Raw genomic sequence first — 26,849 nt, forward strand, 5'->3', positions numbered from 1 at the left:
AAAGATTCTTCATATAATGCATATATAACCGAATGAATTCGCATTATTTTTTTTTTAGCAAAATACAACTTCCGGGACATAATTGCACCCTTATTTATTTATTTTACTATATAAAATATTGTGTCCCATATTCTATGACTATGATCAAGAAAAGAGCACAAATTTTAACGCTACTATATATATTTTGATGATTTTAATGCTTAATTCAGTAAAATAAGCTTGATGGCACAAAAACCCAATAGGCTTTAATAATCGAAAAGCACATAGCCAATCACTCAACTTTGTTGTCTTGTATCCGACAATAGATAGATAGTGTAGTACTTCTCTTCTTCCAAGCATTATTTATTTCCCTAAAATTGCCTGAGAATAGGAATGACTGCTATATACAATAATATTAACATAATAATATACACATCATCAATTGCAATACAAGTAGCTTTAATTATTCAATATTTCATCCATCAATATAGAAACTGCTTTAAATAACATGCCTTTTAGAAGAAGAAAAATAAAAGATAAACTGTACAAGAAGTAAAGAAAAACAAATCGTGCGAAAATCACCTCGATCGACTGGTAAATTGTTCATTTTTTTCTTTCTTTCTTTCTTTCTAGGGATAGTTTGAACTTTCAGGAAGTCCAATAAACAGTCGTGTTTCTATCTCCTTTACTTGTCTCAGTGATAAGGGCTGTCTACTAATCGATGGTCCCAATCGTTGCTGGTCATACTGCAAATTTATCTTTTCAAAGAAATATATAAGTTAGTTAGTCAATAAAAAAGACCTACACAAACTAAAACATTAATATATAATAGTAATACCTTTAAGAGGTGTTAAATAAATCGTCAATGCATTTATGACTTTATCGTTACCATTAAAATTTGTACAATTTTATTATGTGAATTTGAAATGGAGGCTCGTGGATTTAGATCTTACGGCCTAATACTCTTTTTTTCGTTCCTAACTTTTCCCTTATGTACGAGTTCTTTTAAAAGAATTTGGTTATTTGGTTGAAAAAATCAGAATGAATTTAATAACTTCCATTATCCCATACCTATCCAACATCGAAAAGTAGAAACGGATTTTTCATTTCAGGTCATTCTAGGGTATATATTTATAAAAATTAATGAGTAAGTAACAAGAGTAATCTACCTTTTCTCGCAATTCCGCATTTTCCTTCCTGAGGATTTTCTCCTGAATTTTGAGGAGACATACAAAGATTATTAATTAACCATGCCAGGCCAATTAACATGTAATGCATAAACTTTGTTCTTCTTGACCCAAAATGGCAATCAAAGAATAAGCAACTCCTGAATCCTCAAAAGCGTATTTTACCTCTTCTTTCAAGTGATCAATTTGCTCCCAAAACAATAGGCTCTGCAGGAGAATTGAATATTCTATTTTAATTAACCACCAAATTTTACACTCTGATCACATCATTTTAGAGATTCTTGTTGCAAAATACGTACCTTTCTTGACCTAATGATGTTTAAACTTCTCTCCAATTGACCTTCTATCTGTTGCAGCTCATCAAAAGAGGAGGTATCCAAGCCATCTCCCAACAACTTTCTGCAACATACAAAAATTATGTTGCTTTCAATCACCAAAAACTGCAAGAAATTCATGTTGTTATCCGGGTAGGATGAATTGTGCTTAAAACTTGAACAAATGTGTCAACGTTAGGACAACAACCGTTTAGTTTCTTCAAGAATCTCAAGTTTTTTTCTCAGAATTGCAACCTCTTCTTCAAAATTCTGCACAAATGAAAATAAGCTCAGCACGAATCAAAAGATGTAGCAGAATAAATTTGTAGAGAAGATTCATTAAGTCAAAGAATCAGTTGCCACTGATCATGATCTTGAATGAGATTCCCAGAATCAGGAAATTAATGAAGTGAATGTAAGACGTTACTGCTGTTCAATCATAGTTCAAAAGGATCTCGACTGCCATTCCGAGAAATCAAGAAAGTGAATGCCAAGAAAATGCTTATTTTGGACTTCGAATGCAATTCATAGGCTCACGCAGCTAATATTTGCTACCAGCACACAGTTGAACACTTAATTCCCGCTATTCAAAGAAAATTCAAAAGGTAATTTCACATGTGAAAATGGTGCAGAAAACTCAACTAGATACCATTCATCCTAAAAACAAAACAAGATAAACGTCACAGATGGTAAACGGATATAGCACAACCGCACAAGAAATAAACCCTTTAGTGAAGAGCAGATGCAAAAAGCACATATATCCAGTCAAGGCAAAGGACAAGATAAAAAAAAAAAAAAGGAAGAATTTTCTAAACACAAAACCTCCTCCATGAACATATTTAAATATACTCACTTAACCACAGAAGCAAAAAAGATACAGTTGCTACTGCTTGCATGATCATTCTTTATGAAACAATGGCAAGGGAAAACAGTTACAGCCATATCCACTTGCAACTGCAGCAGCAAATCATATATGGAAAAGATTCTGACCTGTGAATGTTGTAGAGCCATTTTTTCGCTCGGACATAGATTCCTGATATTCTTCTGGTAGCGCTCTATTGTACTTGTGGCACTAAAAGCATTCGAGGGAACCACCATGAGATCAAAGGTACAAGTTGCAGTAATAAATTGTTTAAGAAGAAATTTATGCAATAACAAGCAGGCAATCGATAGTTTGATTCAGTTTCCATTTGGCAAGACCCAAATCCTATGAAATTCAGGATCCAAATCTGTATGTGCATATACTTAACGCAGGGGAAATGCTATGGTGCCTAACAAGAAATGAATATTAAGTTTTGTTAAAAAGATAGCAAGTTTTGTTGTGAATGACAACATGAACACACTTATCACCCAAAAAAAAAAAAAACCTAATTTCATCATAACTAGGAAAAAATTTACTGTACCTAACAAAACTAAACACTAGCATAACAAAATAAGCCACTCAATCTCGAGAGAGAAAAAGAGAGAGCAGATAGGTTTAATTACTGGCAAATACGTCAAAATAGACCAGGTGACTAATAAATGTAACGAGTGCCTCTATTATGTTTGCAATTCATTAAAGTTATACTTGGCATCACAGGTTAATTTAGGAGATTTAGGAAAGCAAAGCTTCAAAATGTGAGTATTACTAATCCTACTTAGACATTCTCCATGACTCCAATAACAAGAGTGCATTCTCTCAATCTTGAATGTTCAGGGGGAGTTTCATCACTCCACCCCGTGCTTCAAGTGTGCCAACATTAATCTTACACTAAGGATGGCCAAATTTTACCTTGCTAAAAAGCTAAAACTTTCATAATGTGCACATGTGATGTGACCTTTACTACACAACAAGAAGATCGAAGAAGCCAAATATTTCCATAAATATCTAAATTATTTGATTATCTTCCACGTTGAGAGAACCCTTGTTCTCACCATTAATGCTGCACAGTATCCTTATTGCTATGTATCTCTCAGGTGAAGCAGGATTACTTCATATTTCATGACAAAAAGCGCCCTCGCATATATATATCGTATTATGTATGAATTTTTTTTTTTTGGTACGTAGTTCCAATTTATAAACCAATAATGCTAAAATGAGTTGCTTGTTAGGATGTAACTGCACTAAGTTAAAATTGAGAAATGATGAATATCACTGGCTATACATTACATAAAAGTTACAGTGTCATTATATAGAAGTGGTGATCGCCATTGGTGATGCAGTTTAGGATTCATGGATAATTGAAATTAAAGGTCCACTACCATATTTGTAACACTATTTGTTAATGAATATATTTCAACTTTGAGTAGTTAAACATGCAACAATTAGTTGTATCTAGTAATAAACATGTAGTCAGACAAATGAATCGTACAAAGGTGAAACTTGAATAAGAACCAGTAACTCTTAGATTCCACAATTTGGTACTAATCCTGAAAGCAGTATAAGTAGGTTAAGAGGATTTATTTTTGTTGTTGGCTTCTTTGAGACCAAAGTACACCGTTCGCATTGCTTCAACAAAGAAGCTAAACATTTGAAATTTTTGGGGAATAATCACCTATTTGTTCTACTCTTATAGCAACTAAGATGGAAACTTAAAATTGCTCGAGATTTGGCATCCTTTTACAGTTGTATAAAAGAGGAAACTCATGCATTTGAATAGTGTTAAGCTAATATTTCAGGGTTTAATAATACATCACCACGGTTGGCTATATTCACTAGATTCCTGCTAAGCAACATATATAACTATACTCACTAGATTCTTCTTTCCTATACACTGATTAATATGCCAGTATTTGCAGGCAAATTATGTGTTTGTATTTGATTGTAAACATTAGAAGACGAACTCTTAATTAACTAAAAGAAAAGAGATAATGCTAATTTTTAGGAGATGAGAAGGACCACTTCCTCGTAGTACTAATGCATATAGGCCGGAGTGGTTGGCCATCTTCAATAACAAGTACAAAAGCACAACACCAACTTCCTGGTCTCATTATAGACATGCTACCATTTCCACTTGCATTCCAGATATAATAAACCTTTTATTTTGGTTGTAGAAAAACAAGTAAATATGACGATACAACCCCTTATAGTCTATTTACATAATGCATTTTAAGAATTACCACGAAAAGTTATTGCTTGTAGGGATGAAATTCTGTGTCTCATAACACTTGCTCTGGGAAACTTGCTCTGATTCTATATAACACCAGGAAAGAACTCATGCTACTGATTTTTATTTTCTTTCAGTTGACAGCTTGACATACATATTATGAAAATAAAGCTGCAGAATTACCACCATTGATGACCTTGGTTTCTCCCGTACTTCCTCAAATTCTGTGTATCTTGTCTAACTAATTTTTGCGTGCTTCTAAGGATCTAGTATTTCTGCCTCCGGACCAAATAATAACTAAATCCGTTGTAAAACACCTTCAGTCAAACTCATTAAAAACTGCACTTATTGGTGATTTAATAGGAACGGACATAAATCAAGATAAGGGATCCCTGATCCCTTAGCTCTGATAAAAGCTTGAGAACATACTTGGAATGATTAATGGTCAATCCGTTGTAAAAGTGGACACAATATTTGATGAAGATGATATCATTTTGATGAAAGGGAAGAAAATTAATAACAAATAAGAGAAGTAGACAGAGATTGTGAGCAGATCCTGTGCAAATGTTAAAATGGTTGATGTACCTGGAACTTGAGAACTCATAAAGCTTCCCGCTGGGGGAGAAAATGATCAGTGCAACTTCTGCATCACAAAGAACTGATAGTTCAAAGGCCTTCTTGAGAAGTCCCCTTCTCCTCTTTGAGAATGTCACTTGTCTACTTGCTGCATTTTCTATCCTCTTAATCTGAGTTTTCCCCCTCACCATTCTTACAATTTTAGATAAGAGACGAGGTCCAAAATTAAATCCACCGACAACCCTGAAAGAGAAATCAATAATGCTTCCATAAAGGTCAAAGTGCAAAAAAAGAAATTAATCAAGAATTAAAAATCTAATATAACCCCATGAACAAAAAAGGTTTCCAAAAACAGAAAGATCCAGGAGGGAATGAAATTGATTGACCCCAAAAATGGAAAAACAGAAAAAACCTTTTCTGGGAAGTCTCAGATCTGCAAGATGGTAGGTGAAAAAAGCTGGAAAATAATGGGTAGCAAAGACACTAGTAGAAACCCTAAAGAGAGATTTTTCAGGCAAGATGTACAGGCAAGATGTACAGAGAAATGATATTCCTCAAAGTGTTTGTAGTCTTTATAGTAACTTTGGAGAGAAATGATGGCTCCGTTTGGACAATATAATTTAAAAATTTATAAATATTATTCTCCTTATATCATAAATATAATTTTTAATTATTTTTTCATCTTATATATACCGTATTATAATATTATTCTAAATAATTTTTTGCCGAATAATTACATTACCACTTGTTGGAACAGATGCATAACATATACCCTAAAGAGATATTCCTCAATGTATCTGTAGTCCTTTTTTCCCCTTAAGTCTCAATTTCAACCATAGAATATATGCAAAACGTAAGTGATTAAGGAAAAACCAGCAGGGTCCCAAAACGTTATCCCCATTTTCTTCTTTTGGTATGAGAAGCACGAAAGGGACTCCTAGAAAAGAAATGACGGAGAAAATATATTTGTACAACGGCAAGTGGAAAGCCGTGGGAAGCATTTTTAGCTATTTTAGCAAAGATGCCGAGGGGGGACCATTACATATCAAAGTGAGCGCAAATTTTCAAGCTGTGCATTTGTGGATCGAGAGATAAAGAAAAGAACCCAAGGCTGCCTTTACACCCGACGTAGTTTGGCGTTTTTTCACATAATATTCTGTAATTTTAAAAGTCATATATAACCTCCTTATGATTATTTAAATTAAAGTATTAAAATAATAAAATTTATATGCAATATCAAAATCAATTAAAATGTCAAAAGTATGTTTATATAAAGTTAAAAATTATTTATTAATCACATATGAGTTATGTATATATTTTGAAAACTATAAGAAGGTTACGTGGTAAAATACTAAACCGCAAAAGAGTTATGTGATAAAATACAAAATTATAAGGAGTTAAAAGTTTCATGCATATTATATTTATATATTTTGATCACTTCAGAAGATATTTTAGTTTTTAAACAAGAGTAATCTCGATATTTTTTTTGATTCCGTTATAGGGGATCATTTCCGTCGTTTTAAAATTTTTAGTCCAAACTACAAGGAAGAAATATATAGCATTTAAAAGCACAAGAAAATTATGTAAAAAATCACTAAATCACGGGGACAAAATGTATTTTACCCATGATTTTTTAGCATTTTTCTATGTAAATTTTTTGATAAATCTCAAGGCATTTGGCTCTCCTCTTTTATTAATTCCTTTCTCCGAGTCTGATGTTGTTAATCGCTCTTTTCACGAACTGATAACTGATTATTCTTTTTCCTTTGCTGGTATATTAATTTTTGTTGGTATATTAATTACTTCAAGGCTGGATGGAACAAGCTACTAGGTCTTTTTGTTCATTGAGCACTAGAGTTAGGTAATAAGTACAGTGTAGCCAAACCACTAGCTTTGCCACCAAAAAAGAACTAAATTCCTTTTTGAATTGTAGGTCGGGGATTTAAACCTCACCTGCAGTGAAAAAAATTCAAAAGAGGTGCTAAAATGTCCGTTTGGTCTAGTCAGATTTATATATTTACTAACCTCTTACACAACCTTTTTAGGCTCTTTTCTCCTATAGAATATGATAGATTATGTTATACGAATGTTATCGTTGCAAAAAAAAAAAAGTACAATTCAGCCAAAAATGCTCCAAAATTGATGTGACAATTAGCTTTAAAACAAATTCGAGACTCTCCAGTTGAACTTTTGTATTCAGTTCTTCTAGTTATATAATTCACATAGTATTTGATGTATTGTATTCAATTCTTCTAGTTATATAATTCACATAGCATTTGATGTAAAATGATAAAAGTTCGATATAAACATGAATTTTGTTAACTCACAGATGTAGAACTCAAAAAATTTCACCGAAAAGCTGTAGGAGATAAATTTAATGGAACCAATATATATGGTGATACAATTTACACACATACAAGTATCTGTGGGAGAAGAGGAATAAATATCAACAATAATAAATTAATTACACACCATAATAATTAGCCTATCAAATTTCACTCTTCTCAACTGATAACAATAATAAAACTCTCTATTTATAGACTACTTCAGAAATAAGTTTTACACCATAAAAGATTTTCTAATAAAATATTAATTTCTAAATAATAAAACTACTATAACTTGACACCAATAAAATTATTACAATCCTAACTTGAGTAAAACATTACTATTTTTTTTTTCAAAGAAAATATCACATGGCACATGCTACATTGAAACTCTACGAAAGTTTGGAAATCCCAATTGATGAAGAGCTAAGCAACTGGTACGAGAGCACCATCTTCTGTGAGTAAAACATTACTAAATAATGATATAAAAAATTTATATTTTTGAGTCTTGATTTAATATGCCAACATTGTCTCCCTTAAATCACTCTCTCTTGGATTAGATTCACCACCATCACAAACAATAATCTCCCTCCTGTCTGTTAAATTATGATTATGAGAATCATAAAGTGATGAGTTGTCAATGAATTGATATCAAATTATGCGATGAAAACAGTCTATTCAGGTGCGCAGATTATTGCAATGAGAAAAATGTTTGAAAATGAAAAACTAGTACAAGATGGTGTTGATATATAATTTGCAAGGGAGATCATCGTACAATTAATTCACCATTACGTCAAGTTTGCATGAATTTACGCATAAAATTTACAATAATTAATTAGACCGAATTGAACAAAATCAATTAGGTAGGCCTTTGATCCCATTAAAACGTGTAAAACTTTTCTATAAAATTACCGGACCTAGAAGCAAATTAGGGTAGCCCTTAGAAATATAACCCCTATTTTTGCCTTACAAAGGGAGTAGAGTCTAGAGATTTCCATTATGCCATCATTAAAAGAAGATGAAAACAAGGCCATCCTAATCAAGATATCCATGCAATTGATGAAAACAAGGCCATCCTAATCAAGATATTTATGCAGTTCAACAAACGTGTAATGAATAGAGTCAAATAATGGTGGTGAACCAGCATGAATAAATAATAATCAGTGATTGTGTGTTTTCTTTCTTCCTTCCTTTCTTTCTTGGGAAAAATTAAACGACATTCCATTACCTTAAAAAGGAATCTACGGTGGATTTAAGATGGCAGGTTGAGATTCACATCCTTGTCGGTTGTCAACAGTCAACACTTTGGCAGATTGATATGCAGCGGGCAAAAATCCATCGTTTTAGGGTTGGCATCAGTCATCTCAAAAGCTGAACCCACGCAACAGAGTTTGATGACGTTATGTCCGTACAACACTAGTAAGATGTCATTGTCCGACCGTACAATTTCGACCATAAATAGGCGCTAGCTCAGCATACTTCAGACAGCGTCACGTGCTCATGTACCCTTCTGGCCGGAGTCTGGGCTGTTACTATTATTAAGTTTTGTTTGTCAGAATCATACTATTATTGATGACTGTGACTGTCCTTTACCCTTTGCCTTTTCTGTGGTACGAATTTTTCTTCTATGAGAGTATCTCGTTGTCCCCGATTGGGTATGGTTGGTTGGGACCTATCATTCCTTTGATTTCTTCTTCTTTTTCTTTTTTTTTTGTTCTGGGATAATGTATTGGTGGTATACTAGCACTTTTTAAAGTCTTAACAGTGAAAATAAATATTCGAAAGTCATTTATCATGTTCTGCTTCTTTTATATATATATATATATATGGAGAATTAGAGAATGAATAAATGAGAATTGAGCTTGCCACATATTTATCACGAAAAGTTTGAATGTCTTTCGAGATAAAGTGGCACACAGAAAAGAAATCAAAAGGAGAATTTGTAATCATTTTAAAATCAAATTCCTCTTCCCGTTTCTTAAATCATATCTTTAACTTGTTAATATTTGAGGTACCAAAAAACAAAAGTCGAGGTACCCTTTCATATTTGTAAAAGGTTTAGTGGGTAAAATCTAACTTTTATAAGGATGTAATTTTGACATCTTTTATCGGGTGAAATATGCATCCAACCTTTTGTTACATAAAAGTATTTTGCATGCATGGGATAAAAACTCGGTACAATTGTGCTTTGTGCGATATTGTCTGATTGTTATATATATTTAAATTTTTGATATACAAATGTATCATAGTGTTGTATAAAATATATGTCAAATATTGTATATTAATGTATACCACTTTTGCCTAAAAAAAATAATATAATCCAATTGTGTATCGAATAATATAAAAAATACAACAACGAGATTGAACTGTAACAAACCCTAACCGCACTAGTCCACTGGCATTCCATATCCTCTCTTCTATAAATTGGAAAGTGGAAAATATAATATCGTTTCTTTTCTCATTCTTTGGAGAGGCTAATGACGGGGAATATGGCAGTGGCTAGCTACTACAGAAGATTTACTACTTAATTTTGGTAGAATTTTTAAATTTAAAAAATCATAAAACGAGAAGAAGACGGAATATTACACGTGGCCCTTGAAACCTCTACCAATGTCCCTCCTAAACTTGTATTTATGTATTCATTTATTTATTTTTCTTTATAAAACATTGCGCCCTTCATTGTATGATGGAAAAAAAAAAAAAGCACACAAATTTTAACGCTGCCACATTTTGATCATTTTAATGGTAATTCCATAAAATAACGCAGTAGGCCCATAGGCTTTAATGATCAAAAAACACTTAGCCATACACAACTTTTTTGTCTCATCCGATAATAGATACTTCTCATCTTCCAAGCGTTATTTCCCCAAAATTACCTGAAAATTGGACCAAAACATAGAACAGGAATGACTAGAATATACAATTTTTACGCAATATACACATCACCAATTGCAATAAATGCAGCTTATTCAATATTTCATCCATCAATGTAGGAGCTGCTTTTGCCTCATAATTATAAAAAAGAAAAGTAAGATAAACTATTCCCTCCCTTTTTTTATAACTGACGTTTAAGGTTTTGCACACCAATTAAGAAAAGTTTTTCATTGTTTAAATCTATACACTACTTTCCTTTTGTACCCTCATTAATTGTCCAATTCACCCATGTTTTCTCTCACTAGAGTATTAAATGGTGCTGTTTTACTAGGCCAAAAGCAATGCAAACTAACTCCCACCAATTATGAAAAGAGAGATAAAAGGGTAAAATTGTGAAAAAATAATTAATGCTGCATGGGGATAATAAAACGACAGATAAAAGTACTTAAGAGCAAATTTCTTAAACGTCAGTTATAAAAAAAGGGAGGGAGTATAAAAGAAGAAAAACAAATTATACGAAATCATGCAGATTGATAAATTGTTCATTTTTCCTTTATTTTGGGACAATTTTACTTATCTCAGTGACAAGGATTATTCACTAATCGTTAGTTTCAATCATCGCTCTTCATATTGCAAATTCATTTTCTCAAAAAATATAAATTACTCAACAACTAGGGTTGGCATATACAAACTAAACATTAATGACAGCAATGCTTTTGGGAGGTGCTAAATCTCATAGCCCTTCATCTCAAATCCTCAACATTTGGTTCATTTATTAATTTAGTGTTACCATGCATTAAGAACTGTACAGAATTTAAATTTGAAATAGAGGTTTGTAGGGTTTAGACCTCCCCTAACACATTTTGTTTCCAAGTTTTGCCTTACGTTGGAGTTCCTTTTGAAGAATTTGTGTCTTTTGTTGAAAGAAGAAGAATGAATTTACCAACCTCCATTATCCGTACCTATTCAACATCATAAAGTCGGAATAGACTCTTCATTTTTGATCATTCTAGGGTACTTTTATAAATCAATAACGTTATGAGTAATAATAGTAATCTACCTTTTCCTGCAATTCCGTATTTTCCTTCTTGAGAAATTTCTCCTGAATTTTGAGAAGGCATGCAAATTAAGAAGATTAACAATGCCAATTAACATGAAATTCATAAACCTTGTTCTTGATCAAAGTGCAAACGAAAGAATAAGCAACTCCTGGATTTTCAAATGCATATTTTACCTCTTGTTTCAACTGATGAATGCGCTCTCAAAACAATAGGCTCTGCAGGAGAATTGGACATTCGATTTTGACCATCAAATTCTACATTCTGATCAAATCATTAATTTAGAGATGCCTATTGCAAAATGTACCTTTCTTGACCTAATGATGCTTAAACTTTTCTCCAACTGACCTTCTATCTGTTGCAATTCATCAACAGAGGAGGAATCTAAACCATCTCCCAAGAACCTTCTGCAACATACAAAAATTATGCTGTTTTTAATATCATGTTGTTATACGATAAGAATGAGTTGTGCTTAAAGCTCAAACGTGTCAATGTTAGGACAACAACCGTTTAGTTTCTTCAAGAACTCACCTGTTTTTATTCTCAGAATTGCAATCTCTTCTTCAAAATTCTGGAAAAAAAAAAAAGAAGCTCAGCATGCACGAATCAAAAGATGTAGCAGAATAAATTCGAAGACAAGATTCATTAAGTCAAAGAATCAGTTGGCAGTGACCCATGATCTTGAATGAGATTCCCAGAATCAACAATCAAGTGAATGTAAGACATTACGGCTATTCAATACCAGTTCAAAGGATCTTGGCTGCCATTCCGAGAAATCAAGAAAGTGAATGCCATGAAACTGCTTATTTTGGACTTTGGACGCAATTCATAGGCTCATGCAACTAATATTTGGTACCAGGACACAGTCGAACACTATTCAAAGAAAATTCAAAAGGTAATTTCACATGTGAAAATGCTGCATAAAACTCAAATAGATACCATTCATTCCTAAAAACAAAACACAACAAACGTACGTCACAAATGGTAAACAGATATAGCACACCAACACAAGAAATTAACTCTTTAGTGGAGAGGAGGTGCAAAAAGGACGTATACGGGAAAGGAAAAGATTAAAAAAAAAAAGAAAAATTTTCTAAACACGAAACTTTCTTCATGAACATATTTAAATATACTCACTTAATCACAGAAGCAAAAAGGATACTGTTGTTACTGCTTGCATGTCTATGAAACAATGGCAAGGGAAACAGTTACAGCCATATCCACTGGCAACTGCAGCAGCAAATCATATATGGAAAAAGATTTACCCGAATATGCTGATCAGTTTCTGACCTATGACTGTTGTAGAGCCATTTTTTGGCTCGGACATAGATTCTTGATATTCTTCTGGTAGCGCTCTATAGTACTTGTGGCACTAATGCAATTAAATCATTGCACGCGATATTATTCAGTGAATCATTTTAAAATAAAGTTTCTCATCCTGATTTCTGATATTATATCAGTTCATGGATCTAGAGACCTTCATTTTTCCTCCTCGGATTTTGTTTCTTTTCTTGTTATCAATAATCTGATAGAACTTTCTAGGGCAAATGAGGTGGGCAAATGACCTCATTCTTCCCTCACATTAACTCATCACCTTATTTCGTCCATTGCGTGTATAAAGAACTTATTAAGTCCTTCAACTTATGAATTAGGTTTCAAAAGGCCTCTAGAAAACACTTCGTCTAAATCGACATAATATCACTAAAGAAACATGAGTTCTCCATGAGCAATAGATGGAAAGAGTTGGAAGTCTAGATCTGTAACTCTAAGTTGATCACAACAGACCAAGTATATAGGATGAGAAGAATCCATTCACCTCTTGCATTACTGGGGCAAAATTTGATAACCAATTTCTTTTTCTAAATCACATTCAGAGAAAGAGAGAGAGAGAGAGAGAGCAAATGGTCAGAGCTGTAGATTCAATAATGAGAAAGGAAAAGAGATGGCAAAAGAGAGAGCATATAGGTATAATTATTGACAAGTACATCGAAATAAACTAAGAGGCTAATAAATCTAACGAGTGCCTTTATTTCAAGTCAATCGAAAAACTTAAAACCACACCTACATGTAATTTAACCCATCTACACTTTCCATCTGATACGATCTCTAGCTCTTTCTATTTGTGCTATCTCTCTCTCTCTCTCTCAACACACACACACATATATATATATATATGTATATGTATATATAGGTATGTATATATATGTGCATGTATGAGAATATGTATACACATATGTATATGTATACAAGTTTAGAAAGAATGAAGTTGATTACCAAATTTTGTCCTAATAATGCATCATGTGTCAGACCCTTTCCCTCTTATTTATTTTGTCTGTTGTGATCAACCAAGGGTGTAGGTTTAGACTTTTAATAATTTTTATCTATTGCCCTTGGAGAACTGTCACGTCCCTCACTTGATTGGCATCTATTAAGTCAACTTGGATAGAATTTTGATCAGGCACCTTTTTAAGACCCAATAGGCAATTCGAAAAACACAATAGGTTCTATTTAAACTAAAGAGACAATATAGGGTCATGAGTTAAACAGGTGAATGAGGTTATCTATCCACCCTTCTCATAAAAGTAAAGAGAAATGAAAAGAAGGTGAGAACAGGCCATTAATTTAAACCCATAAAGTGGCATATTTATCATTAATACAAGACCCAATAAGTTTGTATTTGACAGAAAATGTGTGACAAAATAAATATTTGCAAAGAATAAGAGGTTGAGAGATATTGAATATTCCTATAAGGAGACTTTGCTCAAAGTATCACAACTCTTATAGTTTAGCACAGAGAGGAGCTAGTCCTTAATACATTACCATCATGTTGATTTAGGAATTTTAGGAAGGAATTTCGTGTCCGAATAACTGTTGGTATGAATTTCAATTAAAAAAAGGATTCCAAATAATTGTTGACATATGTATTTACATCAAATTGTTTTAAACTATGAGTCAATGAGAAATCTTTAAATCTTCAAAAACTGTACTCAATATTTATTTCTATTTATAAAACACCCAAATTCATCATATACAAAAATTAAAATTCGATCAGAGCAATATTGGAGAACCAAATATGATTAAGTGATTAATACCTTTTTTCTTGATTCAAAACGAGGGTTCATTTATGATGTTTGCAATTCATTTATACCTTCAACTTCCAACCTTATCCTTCTGAAAATATTTGTCAAATTGGTGTCATAAAAAATTTTTCTTTCATCAAGTTAGGTTTTTAACAATAAAATATTCCGTTATTTCCTTCTTAAAGTTGAAAGTAAGCCAATCCAAGTAAAATTTGTACCAACACAGCTAATAAAAGTAAGTTATAGAAAAGCCTTGGATCCTCAATTGCGTCAAATGGTACTGCCATATTGTCTCCACCGAAATTATACATCTCATTGGAACTTAGCATAGCATAACAGGTTAATTTAGGAGATTTAGGTAAGCAAAGCTTCAAAATAGGAGTACTCCTATCCTGCTTAGACGTTCTCCATGACTCCAATAACAAGGATGCATTCTCTCAATCTTGAAAGTTCGGAGGGAATTGAGAAGGTCCACTTCCTCGTAGTACTAATGCATATAGGCTGGTGTGATTGGACATTTTCAAAGAACAAGTACAAAAGCACAACAACTACTTACCGGCTTCATTATAGACATGGTACCATTTCCACTTGTATTCAGTATAGCCCCTCATAGTCTATGTACACAATGTGATCTAAGAACTACTACGCAAGGTTACTGCTTGTTGGGATGAAATGCTGCGTCTCATAACATTTGCTACTGATTTTTATTTTCTTTAAGTTGACAACTTGGCATAAAACATCATCTCCAAAAAAAAAAAGTGTTGCAGAATTGGTACTTCCTCAAATTGTGTGTATCTTTGTCTATCTAAGTTTTGCTGTGCTTCCAAGGATCTGTTATTTCCACCTCCGGACCAAACAATATCTAAACCACTTGTAAAATGCCTTCAGTCAAACTCATTAAAAACTGCAGTTATTGGTAAAAATTGATTTCATAGGAACGGATATAAAACAAAATAAGGGATCCCTGATCCTTTAGCTCCGATAAAAGCTTGAGAACACACTTGGAATGACTAATGGTCAATCCGTTGTAAAAGTGGACATAAAATCTGATGAATGTGATACCATTTTGATAAAGGAGAAGAAAATTAATCACGAAAAGAGCGACAGAGATTATGTGCAGATCAGGAGCGAATTTTGATGGTTAATGTACCTGCAACTTGAGAGCTCATGAAGCTCCTCGCTGGGGGACAAAATGACCAGTGCAACCTCTGCATCACAAAGAACAGAGATAGCTCAAAGGCCTTCTTGAGAACTCCCCTTCTCCTCTTTGACAATGTCACTTGTCTACTTGTTGCACTTTCTATCCTCTCAATCTGAGTTTTCCCTCTCAACATTCTGACAATTTTAGATAAGAAACGAGGCGCAAAATTAAATCCACCGACAACCCTGAAAGAGAAATCAATGATTCGATAAAGGGTCAAAGTGCAAACAACAAAAAACACTTGATCAAGAAAAATCTAAAATAACCACATGAACAAAAAAGTTTCCCAAAAAAGGAAAGAATCCGGATGGAGTGGTACTGATTGACCTCAAAAAATGGAAAACCAGACAAATCCTTTTCTGGGAAAACTCAGATCTGCAGGATGGGAGATGACAGAAGCTGGAAAATATTGGGTAGGCAAGACACTAGTAGAAACCCTAAAAAGAGATTTTTCGGGCAAGATGTACAGAGAAATGATAGTCTTCAAAATCTTTACAGTCTTTTTCTATTTCTTCTCTTTAAGTCTCAAATCTCAACCACAGAATAATCAGTAAAGCGTGTGTTTTCTTTCTTTCTTGGGATAAAACTAAACGACGTTTCATTACCAGATGATTTTGTGCGGACAATTTTGGCAAGATGTCACTGTCCGTCCATGTCTTTTGTGTCAGCCTCCGACCAATAACTAGGCGCCAGCTCAGCGTCGTTAATACGGCGTCACGTGCTCGTGTACGCGTCTGGCTGCAGTCTGGCTATTACCACTTGTTAATGACTCTGACTTTTTTTTTGCCATTTGCATTTTCTGTGGTACGAATTTTTCTACTATGAGAAGTGTCTCATCGTCCTGTGTTTGGTATGGTTAGCTGGGACCTGCCTTTCCTTTGATTTTTTTTTTTTTTTTGCTGGGATAATGTATTGGTATATTTTTAAAAATCTTGACCGTGAAAATATTTGCAAGTCATTTATTATGTTACGCTTTTCTATATATTGGGACCTATAGAACAGTGTTGTTAGACCTGGATCAGATCAGTCCGTCTGTTCATGAATCGATCTTCTTTTGAGGTGGATAATAGTACAAAATCATTTTTGTTAAAAATCAGTCAAAATCGTCAAAAATTAGTTAAACCAGTGATCCGGTTTGACTACTTGACCTAGTTCTCAAACTTTTTTCTTCCTGTTTTCTCCAAACACAATTTGAACTACCTAAATTGTAAAATTTTCATTTATTAATAGGAATAAGAAAACGCTACCCACTTAGTATAAACATCAAAATTATTCATTTTTCTAATTGTTTCTCTAAATCAAGAAATTTTCATCTTTATCATTTTATCAATTTATCACCAGTGATTCTAACTTGCATTATAACGCCATTTTCCCAACAAAAATATATTGAATTGGGTATGATGTGCTTTAATTTAGACATGTGTTTTGGTACGTTTTGTATGGTTGGTCGAATATAATCAAGAATTTAATTTTAAAATTTCTGAAACTTATAAAAATATAAAAATAATTATGACATTATGCTGACATCAGCTATTTTTAGAATGGATCAACCAATCCGACCAATTGACTCTTGATTCAGTAGTTTGGCCGACTCATTATTCAGGGCAAGTTTAACGACATTGCTTTAGACTGAATAAATGAGAATTGAACTTGCCACATACTCACAACGGAGAGTTGAATGTCTTTCAAGACAATGTGGCACCTAGAGAAGGAATAAAGGAAAATTGAGTATGCCATATAATAAGAAAAGTTAAATGTATTTCATAATAAAGTAGCAACATGTGAAGGTTAATCTGTAGTGATAAAATCAAAAGTTGAGATTTGGAGGTAAAGCTAATAAAATATACATTTGAGGTTGTTGAGAAGGATTTGATCCAAGACTCCATTTAGATTGAAGGAAAGGGAAGAAAAGAAAAGGAGTGAACTCTAGTAGACAAGAAATGAAAGTGGACTCCATCAATCTTGTTTGAATTAAATACCGAAGGAAAAGAATGGAAACATTGAAAATATTGTTTGGATTACGGAAGGTATGGAAAGGAAAGAAACTATTAGCATTTGTTGCATTTTTATTTATAATTTAAGAATCTAATTTGTAAACACATAGGTATTTTAGAACATTTTAAAATTTTCATTCATCTTATTTTCTTTTTCCTCCATTTTCGTGCACTTTTGGATGTAAGACAGGCTAATAAAAAATAACTAGATATTATCCCTTTACCTCCCTATCCTTTACCCTCCCTATTCAAAATTCAATCAAGTATCAAAAACTTCATTGCACCATTTCCTTTCCTTCCTCTCTTATCTCCTCAAAACAAATAATTTAATATTAAAAGTTAATATTGATATCCAAGAATTATAGGTTTTAGATACAAATCCTCTTATTAAATCCCATCTTTTTCTTGATAATTTTTTTAAATATCTATGAGGTACCCTTGAATATTTGTAAAGCGCTTTTTAAAAATATATATGAGGTACCCTTCAATATTTATAAAGGGCTTATGGGTAAAATCTAATTTTTAGAAGGATATAATTTTGACATCTTAAGTAAATATAGCGCAGTTTATTTCATCGCCCGTATTCTTTTATCAGCCAGTGACCCTATTAACATCTATTGCCAGTGAAATGCGCACCCAATCTTTTGTATCATAAAAGCATTTTGCATGTTGTAACTTTTCGGATACTGTCTTGTAATTGGAAACTGAAAAATATAAAATTGTTTCTTTTCTCATTCATTGGAGTATTTACTAGAGGAGATTTAACTACTTAATCGTGGGATGATTTTTAAATTTAAGAAATTAAAAAATGAGAAGAAGACAAAATATAACACGTGGCCCTTAAAACTTCTATGGATTTCCGTCCTAATCTTGTATTTTTTTTTATTAATTTTTTTCTTTATAAAACACTGCTTCCCTTATTCTATGACGAAGAAAAAAGGGCAAAATTTAATGCTACTATATTTTGATAATTTTAAAGGTAATTCTATAAAATTAGCTTTGAACGGCATAATAAGGCAGTAGGCTAATAGGATTTTATAATCAAAAAGCATGTAGCCATACACAACTCTGTTCTCATCTTCCAAGCATTGTGTCCCAAACATTGTCTGAAGATTGGACCAACACATAGAAGAGGAATGACCAATTGCAATACAAGTAGCTTATTCAATGCATCGTCCATCAATAAAGAAGTGGCTTTTGCCTCATAATAAGTTCAGCACAGCATGAAATAACATGTCTTTTACTAAAAGAAAAGTAAGATAAACTACAAAAGAAGTAAAGAAAACAAATTATACAAAATCAAGTAGATTGATAAATTGTTTATTTTTGCTTCTTTTTTTTTTTGACAGTTTTAACGATTAGGAAGTCCGATAAACAGCTGCGTTTCTACCTCTTTTACTTGTTCCAGTGATGAGAATTGTTGACCAATCGATAGTTCCAATTGTCGCTCTTCATACTGCAAATTCATTTTTCGAAAAATAAATAAATAAATTACCAATAAATAGCTTTGGCATATGCAAACTAAACATTAATGGTAGTAATACAGAGCTTAAATCCTCAACTTTTGATTACATTATTGTTACCATTAAAACTTATACAATATGTGAATTTGAAATAAAGGTTTGTAGCTTCAGACCTTATCTAATACCCTTTTTTTTTTTTTTTTTTTTCAAGTTTTCCCTTCCTTAACAACGTCATGAGTAACAAGAGTGACTTACCTTTTCTCGTAATTCCGCATTTTTCTTTCTGAGAATTTTCCCCTGAATTTGACACAGATATGCAAAGAATATTGACACCATGCCAATTAGCATGAAATGAATAAACTTTGTTTTTGACCCAAATGTGAATGAAAGAATAAGCAACTCCTGAAGCTTCAAATGCGTATTTTACCTCTTCTTTCAGCTGATTTATTCGCTCGCAAAACAATAGGATCTGCAGAAGAATTGAACATTCGATTTTGACCATTAAATTCTACATTCTGATCACACCATTGTAGAGATGCCTATTGCAAAACGTACCTTTCTTGACCTAATGATGCTTAAACTTTTCTCCAACTGACGTTCTACCTGTTGCAACTCACCAATAGAGGAGGAATCTAAACCATCTCCCAAGAGCTTTCTGCTACATACAAAATTTATGTTGTTTTTAATCACCCAAAAAGGTAAGAAATTCATGTTGTTATACGATAAGGATGAGCTCTGCTTAAAACTTAAACAAGGTGTCGATGTTAGGACAACCACCGTGTAGTTTCTTCAAGAAGCTCAATTTTTTTCCTCAGGATTGCAACCTCTTCTTCAAAATGCTGCACAAATAAGAGTAAGCTCAGCACGGATCAAAAGATTTAGCAGAATAAATTCGTGGACAAGATCTTTAAGGCAAAGAATCAGTTGGCACTTGGCACTGATCCATGATCTTGAATGAGATTCTCAGAATCAAGAAATCAAGTGAATGTAAGACATTACGGCTATTCAATATTAGTACAGAAGGATCTTGACTGCCATTCCGAGAAATCAAGAAAGTGAATACCAAGAAAATGCTTATTTTGGACTTTGAACGCATTTCATAGGGGCTTTCATACAACTAATATTTGGTACCAGGACGCAATCGAATCTTAATACCCCCTGTTCAAAAAATTCAAAAGGTAATTTCACCAGTGAAAATGGTGCATAAAACTCAACTAGATGCATTCTTCGCTAAAAACAAAACAAGACAAACATCACACAAATGGAAAACACATAAAGCACAGCTACACCAGAAATTAACTCTTTAGTGAAGAGGACATGCAAAAAGCACTTAAATCCAGTCAAAGAAGATGTTTCTGAATACGAAACATATTCCCTGAACATATTTAAAGATACCAACTTAAACCCAGAAGCATAAAAAGACACAGCTGCTACTTCTTGGATGATCAGTCTCTAGGAAACAACGGCAAGGGAAAAACAGTTGCAGCCATAGTTTTACTAACAACTGCAGCAGCAACTCATATGAAACAAGATTTACCGGAATATGCTGATCAGTTTCTGACCTGTAAACGTTCTAGATCCATTTGTTTGCTTGTAGGTCGATTCTTGATACTCTTCTGGTAGCGCTCTATTGTACTTCTGGAACTAAAATCATTTGAGGGAACCACCATGAGGTCAAAGGCACAAGTTGCAAATACTAAATTATGTCAACAGAAATTTATTTAATGACAAAAAGGCAATCAATGATTTGATTCAGTTTCCATTCGGCAAGACCCATATCCTTCGAAATTCAATATCCAAATGCGTATGTGCATATATTTAACGCGGGGAAAATGCTGTGCTGCCTAACAAGAAATGAATGTCAAATTTTGTTTAAACGATTGGTACTTGGGATGTGCAGCTCTCAAGTCTTCCTGTGAATGACAAGATGTACCCACTTATCATCCAAAAAACTAATTTCATCATAACTGGGAAAAAAGTTACTTAACAAAACTTATCACTAACATAACAAAATTTGCCACTCATGTTTTCAGTGTCTTCAAGGCATCACAAATTTATCCTTAATACCAATACATATGTATTTACATTCATTTTACCTTTTAAGGCTTCCTTAGGATTTCTTCAAATGAGCTAATTATGGTTTTTAGTTAAAATTTCACGTTATTTCGAAGTGTTATCTTACTATTTCTAGCTTAGTTAAAGTTTAAAATAATACTATATTTTAGTAGCTTTGTTGAATGTATTGGAACTTCTAAAAGGTTCTATGTGAAAATCAAAACCCGCCTAAACAAAGTGCAGTAAAGACATTAATCAACCCTTCTGACTTTCTTATTAAAAATAAAAAACCACATTATATGCAATTGCATGAAAAAAATGTGATCCAATTTAGTGAAAAAACTATTAAAGTATAATATTAGATTTCACTTGATGCTATTTTATTTGAATATTACATTTTTTGAAGATTACAGAGAATTAAAACTGAGTATCTATGATGTTAAATTCAACTAAATAGGGGAGGTGAATCAAATCTAGTCTGTCATTTAGTTTAAATTGAGAGTATCCTTCACCATCTGAATAGAGGATTTCAATAAAAATAATATTTTAACAAAAAAAAAATCTGAATAGAGGATTTCAACTTGCAAATTCTATTTATATGAAAAGTAAAGGTACAACCATGCACTTAAAAATTAACATGTTCTTAAGCATGGAAACTCATTCTTCTTCTACTTTCTGCTGTCGTTTAACTGGACAACTAGTAACAAGAAATATGCTAATAATAGAAGGAGCCAAATGAGTTAAAAATCACACTAGTGCAATTAAATTTATCAACGCACTATTATTCACGGAATAATTTTAAAATAACGTTTCTCATCCTGGTTCCTGATACTGTGTCAGTTCTCTGATGTATCTAGAGACTTTGAACTAGATTTTTTCATCCCTAGGTTTTGTTTATTTTCTTGTTTATCAATTCTCCGAGAGATCTATGAACTTTTCTCAAGAAACTTACTTCTTGTCGTCTCCCTCAAATGTAAATCTATCTTATCTCTTCTTATATATATAAGAAGAAAGCCAAGTTACTGTAGCAGTCCATCCTTTTGACACATGTATTGCATATATTTTTGACAAGTGGAATCTTGGCCATTTTAGCTAAATTTTCCTTCCCTTTTTTGATTCAATTGGGCCAAAAGGATTAAAATATTTTTTCTCCTTTAGAAAATCAACTCTATCTCTTCTTCTTCTTCTTGCAGCAACTGTTGTCATCCTTCACCTTTTTTATTTTTTATTTTTTAAAACTAATCTAACTAAGATTGTTGCTATGTTCTTTTTTTTTTTTCCGTCGAGATGATTAGCTACTTAGCAAAGAGAAGTCTTTTTTTTTTTTATCCTATTTTACATTTTCATTTCTTTCTTTTTTTTTTCTTCATCTCTATTCTCTCATGTTTGCTCTATTCTTCAGTCACAATGTTATAGCCAACTGGCATTTGTTTGTTAAATTTATAGGATGACGTTGTTATTTGGTATTTCTTCATGGATAAAAGGTGAAATGTTAAAATATGTAAAAAGATCTTGGAATGCATTTTATACCAATGATCATTTTCTATGAAGAATAAAACAAAAATTCATCCTTTTCTTTTCTTCTCCTAGGATTTGATTTCTTACTTGACATTTTTTCCTTTTCTTTGTTTTTTGGTTAAATTTTGTAATTATCTACAATTTTATGTATTTTTTTAGGAGAAAAGATATATCATGTGATGCTTCCACCAAGATAAATCTAGCTAGGCGTTCCTCTACCTCTGTTTTTCTCTTTTTCTTTCTTTCCCCCACCCTCTTTTGTAATTACTTTATGGTCTATTCAATTTAATTAAAGGATCCAACAAGATTTTGTATATATTTAAACTAATGTTAATTTTTATTTTTTTTAATTAGTCAAGTGCTATAGTTGGTGATATAAGGATTGTTTGCTAATTTGTTTGTTTTTTATTTTTTGTTTTTCCAATTAGTGTTTGTTAATTTTTGTACATACAAGGATTGTAGTTGGTGATGGAAGTCACAATTGAGGCTTTCAGCCTAGAGTGTGACTTGACAAAAAATTGTTGGAAAATTCAATTTTGATTAGGAAGATGTTTTTGCAATAAAAAAATGGTTTAGTTCTAATTTGTATATGTAGATTTGGAAATGTAACAATTCATATTTTTATCTAACCTTGCTATTTATATTCTAGAGCTGCAAGATAATGTTGTTACCTTTAGGCGGGATTTAAATAGATGAACTAACTTCTTCTATCAAAAGAAAGAAAAATGTGAATGTTTATAGTAAGCGATATTGATGTTGAAACTTGTGCCATGTCTTAGTGGCTTTCTAAACTTTTTCTCATTATTAAGTACTGGAAGCATTATGACTGCTTTTGGATTAGCTACAACTAAAACTATACTACTATTAATACATCAATGCACTTATAGTGTATTAATTCTCTCTCTTTTTTGGGTATCATCATAATAGTGGTTCAAAAATCTTTATTCAAATCACAATAAATAGGGGGTTGACTTTATAGATGGAATTTCTCTTCACAACAAATTTTGAGGGAAATTTTGTTTATACTCCATATTTTGTTAATTGTGTTCCTACAATAAATAAAAACTATATGATAAAAATAATAATAAAAGTGTGATTAATAAAAATGAGAGTTCAAATAACATTTGTCAATTTTAATGGTTTTGATGCTCAATTTTTCTTCTATATTTCTATTCATTCATCATGTGCCAAAATAATTTGATGTTATATGTTCGACTAATTCCTAGGGGGCCCAAGCTGTGCTTCGCACAATTCAGGTACCTCTAGTATCTCACAAATAAGGCTAATATGTCCTATATTTGAGCCCTTAGGTTGACATTTGGCAGTAGATTTTTTCATTAAGACCAAGCGAGTAGTTGAAACCTATAAAGCAAAGACAAGCACCCCATATTTACAATGGCGGAGTTAGAAAAATTCACTAAAAGGGCACAAATAAAAGGAATTCACTAGTGTCTAATGAACTCATTAAATTACTAAAGTTTTTTCTTACCTTATAACCCCTCAAAACAATGGTTTTAGTTCTTGTGGTTATTAAACATACGGCTTATACATGTTATTTTATTAAAAGTTCTTATCAATAAACACATATACATATTGACCTTCTGCAAATTAGTTAAAAGAAAAAAGATAAATTGTTCTAAAATTTAATAGCTTTCTATGATCAGTTACAACACATCAACAAATTACTAATGTAAAACAAACTTTTTTGAAAATATCATATTTATTATTCATTTTTTAGCCCAGTAGGGGCATTTGTGCCCATTGACAATATGTAGATTGGCCCATAATGTAGAATCCAGTCATCTCAACTCTCAATATGCCGTTGCAAGATATACGTCTCTCAAAGTCATTACATTCGTTTGGGATGATATGAGATGGAGAGAAGAGAAAACAAAAGAAAAAAATATATCTATGTATATAACCAAAAGGAGAGAGAGAGAGGGAGAGAGAGAGAATGGTTAAACCTTAAAGAAAACTTTCTAGGGTAAATGATTTTGTTTATCCCTCACTATTAACTCATCATCTTATTTCATCGCTCAAGTTTATAAACAGCCTATTATGTTCTTTGCCTTATGAATTAAGTTTCAAAAGGTCCGTAGAAAACACTCCGTCCAAATTGATGTAATGGACGATAATCACGGAAGAAACACACGAGTTCTCCATGGGCAACATATGGAAAAAGTTAGACGTCTAGATTTGGAACCGTAAATTGACCACAATAGACCAAGTAAATGGGAGGGAAAGAATCCAGCCACCTCTTGCATTATTAGGGCAAACTTTGATAACCAACTTTATTTTTGCTAAATAATGTTGAGAGAGAGAGAGAGAGAGAGAGAAGAAGAAAAAGAAGAAGAAGAAGAATAAAAAGAAGAAGAAGAAGGAGCAAATGACCAGAGTTAAGTTATAGACTCAATAGTGAGAGAGAAAAAGAGAGAGTACATAGGTTCAATGATTGGCAGGTACACTGAAATAGACCAGAAGACTGATAAATCTGATGAGAGCCTCAATCATTACCCTCAAGTCAATTGAAAAGCTTAAAACCATATTTGCAAGTAATTTCACCTATCTTCCCTCTCCATCTGATCTCTTGCTCTTGCCATTTGATATGACTCTCTCTCTTTACATATACATACATATATATATGTGTGTGTGCATGTAAATGTGAGTATGCGCGCGTGCGCACACACATATATATACAAACTTAGAAAAAATGAAGTTTATTGTCAAATTTTGTCCTGGTAATGCGATAGATGGCAAGTGCCTTTCCCTCTTATTTACTTAGTTTGTTGTGATCAAATTAAGGGCATACGTTTAGGCTTTTATAATTTTTTATCTATGCCCTTGGAGATCTAGTTGATTGGTATCTATTTACTTAGGCACGTTTCAAAACTCAATATGTAATTTGAAGAACAAAAATAGGTTCTATTTAAACTAGAGAGACAAAATAGAGTCATGAGATAAACTTGAAGGATGGATGAGGTTATTTACCCAAACTTGTCATAAAAGTAAAGAGAAATGAGAAAAAAAAGTGAGAAGAGGCCATTAGTTCAAAATCCAGAAATTGTCACATTTATCATCAGTACAAGACCCAATAAGTTTAAATTTGAGAGTAAATGTTCGAATTACATGTATTAATAATTTTGCTCTTTGCCTTTATCCTCTACTACGCCCAAACAATATACGAAAACAAGTAATTCTTTCCCTTTTCTTCCCCTTTTTTTCCTTCTTTTGTGTTCTTTTCTTTCCTACGCCCTCAAGTCGGCAATAGTAACTCAAAGTTTCGTGAGATAAAGGTCATCCACATTATGCAGATATATGAATGAGGTATTTCTGTGTGTTGTTTTATGGGTGAGGTATTTCCATGTTGTGTAAAGTTATAGTGTAAAACAACTAAAAATTCTATTATTGGAAGAGACTGGACACTTCCTAAAAGGATACTTAGCTCAAAGTATCCCAACTCTTGTACTATAGCATAGAGAGGCACTAGTCCTTAACGCATGACCATCATGCTGACCTAATATTTTACTGAGGAATTCCATGTCCAAATTGCTGTTGGTATGGACTTCAAGTTTGAAAAAAAAAAGGGATTCCAAATAACTGTTGGTATATATAATTTACATCAAATTGCTTTAAACTCTGAGTCAATGAGAAATCTTTAAATCTTCAGAACTTATAGAAATTTCAAAAAACACTCCCTACGTAGTCGAGTACTCAATATTTATTCCAATATGAAGGATGCCCAAATTCATCATATATAAAAATTCAAAAACTGGATTGGAGCAATATTGGGGAACCAAATTTGACTTAGTGATTAATACCTTTTTTCTTGATTCAAAATAGGGTTTGCGGTTCATTAATGCCTCTAACTTCCAGCCATTTCCCTTCTGAAAGGTTAAATATTTGTCAAATTGTGTCCTTCAAAAAGTTTCTTTCAACAAGTTAGTCTTTTAGCAATAAAATAACCGTTATTTCCTTCTTAAAGATGAGAGTGAGGCAACCCAAGTGAAATTTGTACCAACACAGATAATTAAACCATGAAATACGTCCCTCTTGTAGAGAAAATTAAGCCAATGGCTACTAATTATAGAAAAGTCTTGGATCCTCAATTACATCAAATGATACTGGCATATCGTCTACACT

At 32.6% G+C, this 26,849-nt stretch overlaps 1 protein-coding gene and 1 pseudogene across 4 annotated transcripts in view; both read right to left on the reverse strand.

Annotated features, from left to right (window-relative positions):
* Positions 1-438: 438 nt before the first annotated feature.
* LOC113783026 (MADS-box protein SOC1-like) overlaps positions 439-26,849 on the reverse strand; it is a 76,157-nt gene continuing 49,746 nt past the window's right edge. Inside the window, exons 1-8 of one of the 4 annotated variants that reach the window (XM_027329034.1) lie at positions 5,555-5,728; positions 5,152-5,385; positions 2,471-2,552; positions 1,689-1,750; positions 1,466-1,565; positions 1,332-1,373; positions 1,149-1,190; positions 439-725 (exon numbers count right to left, since the gene is read on the reverse strand). In XM_027329034.1, coding sequence (XP_027184835.1) covers positions 609-725; positions 1,149-1,190; positions 1,332-1,373; positions 1,466-1,565; positions 1,689-1,750; positions 2,471-2,552; positions 5,152-5,333 — 627 coding nt within the window. In that variant the 5' untranslated portion in view covers positions 5,334-5,385; positions 5,555-5,728 and the 3' untranslated portion in view covers positions 439-608. Of the gene's footprint in view, positions 738-1,148; positions 1,191-1,331; positions 1,374-1,465; positions 1,566-1,688; positions 1,751-2,470; positions 2,553-5,151; positions 5,386-5,554; positions 19,130-19,391; positions 19,434-19,563; positions 19,606-19,691; positions 19,792-19,913; positions 19,976-20,698; positions 20,781-26,849 lie in introns of those variants that run through there. The other 3 variants (XM_027329033.1, XM_027329036.1, XM_027329037.1) reach the window with 3 other exon arrangements.
* On the reverse strand, positions 10,177-16,203 carry LOC113783027 (annotated as a pseudogene).

This window comes from Coffea eugenioides, chromosome 9 (assembly GCF_003713205.1).
Source record: "Coffea eugenioides isolate CCC68of chromosome 9, Ceug_1.0, whole genome shotgun sequence".
In the NCBI taxonomy this organism is placed as follows: domain Eukaryota; kingdom Viridiplantae; phylum Streptophyta; class Magnoliopsida; order Gentianales; family Rubiaceae; genus Coffea; species Coffea eugenioides.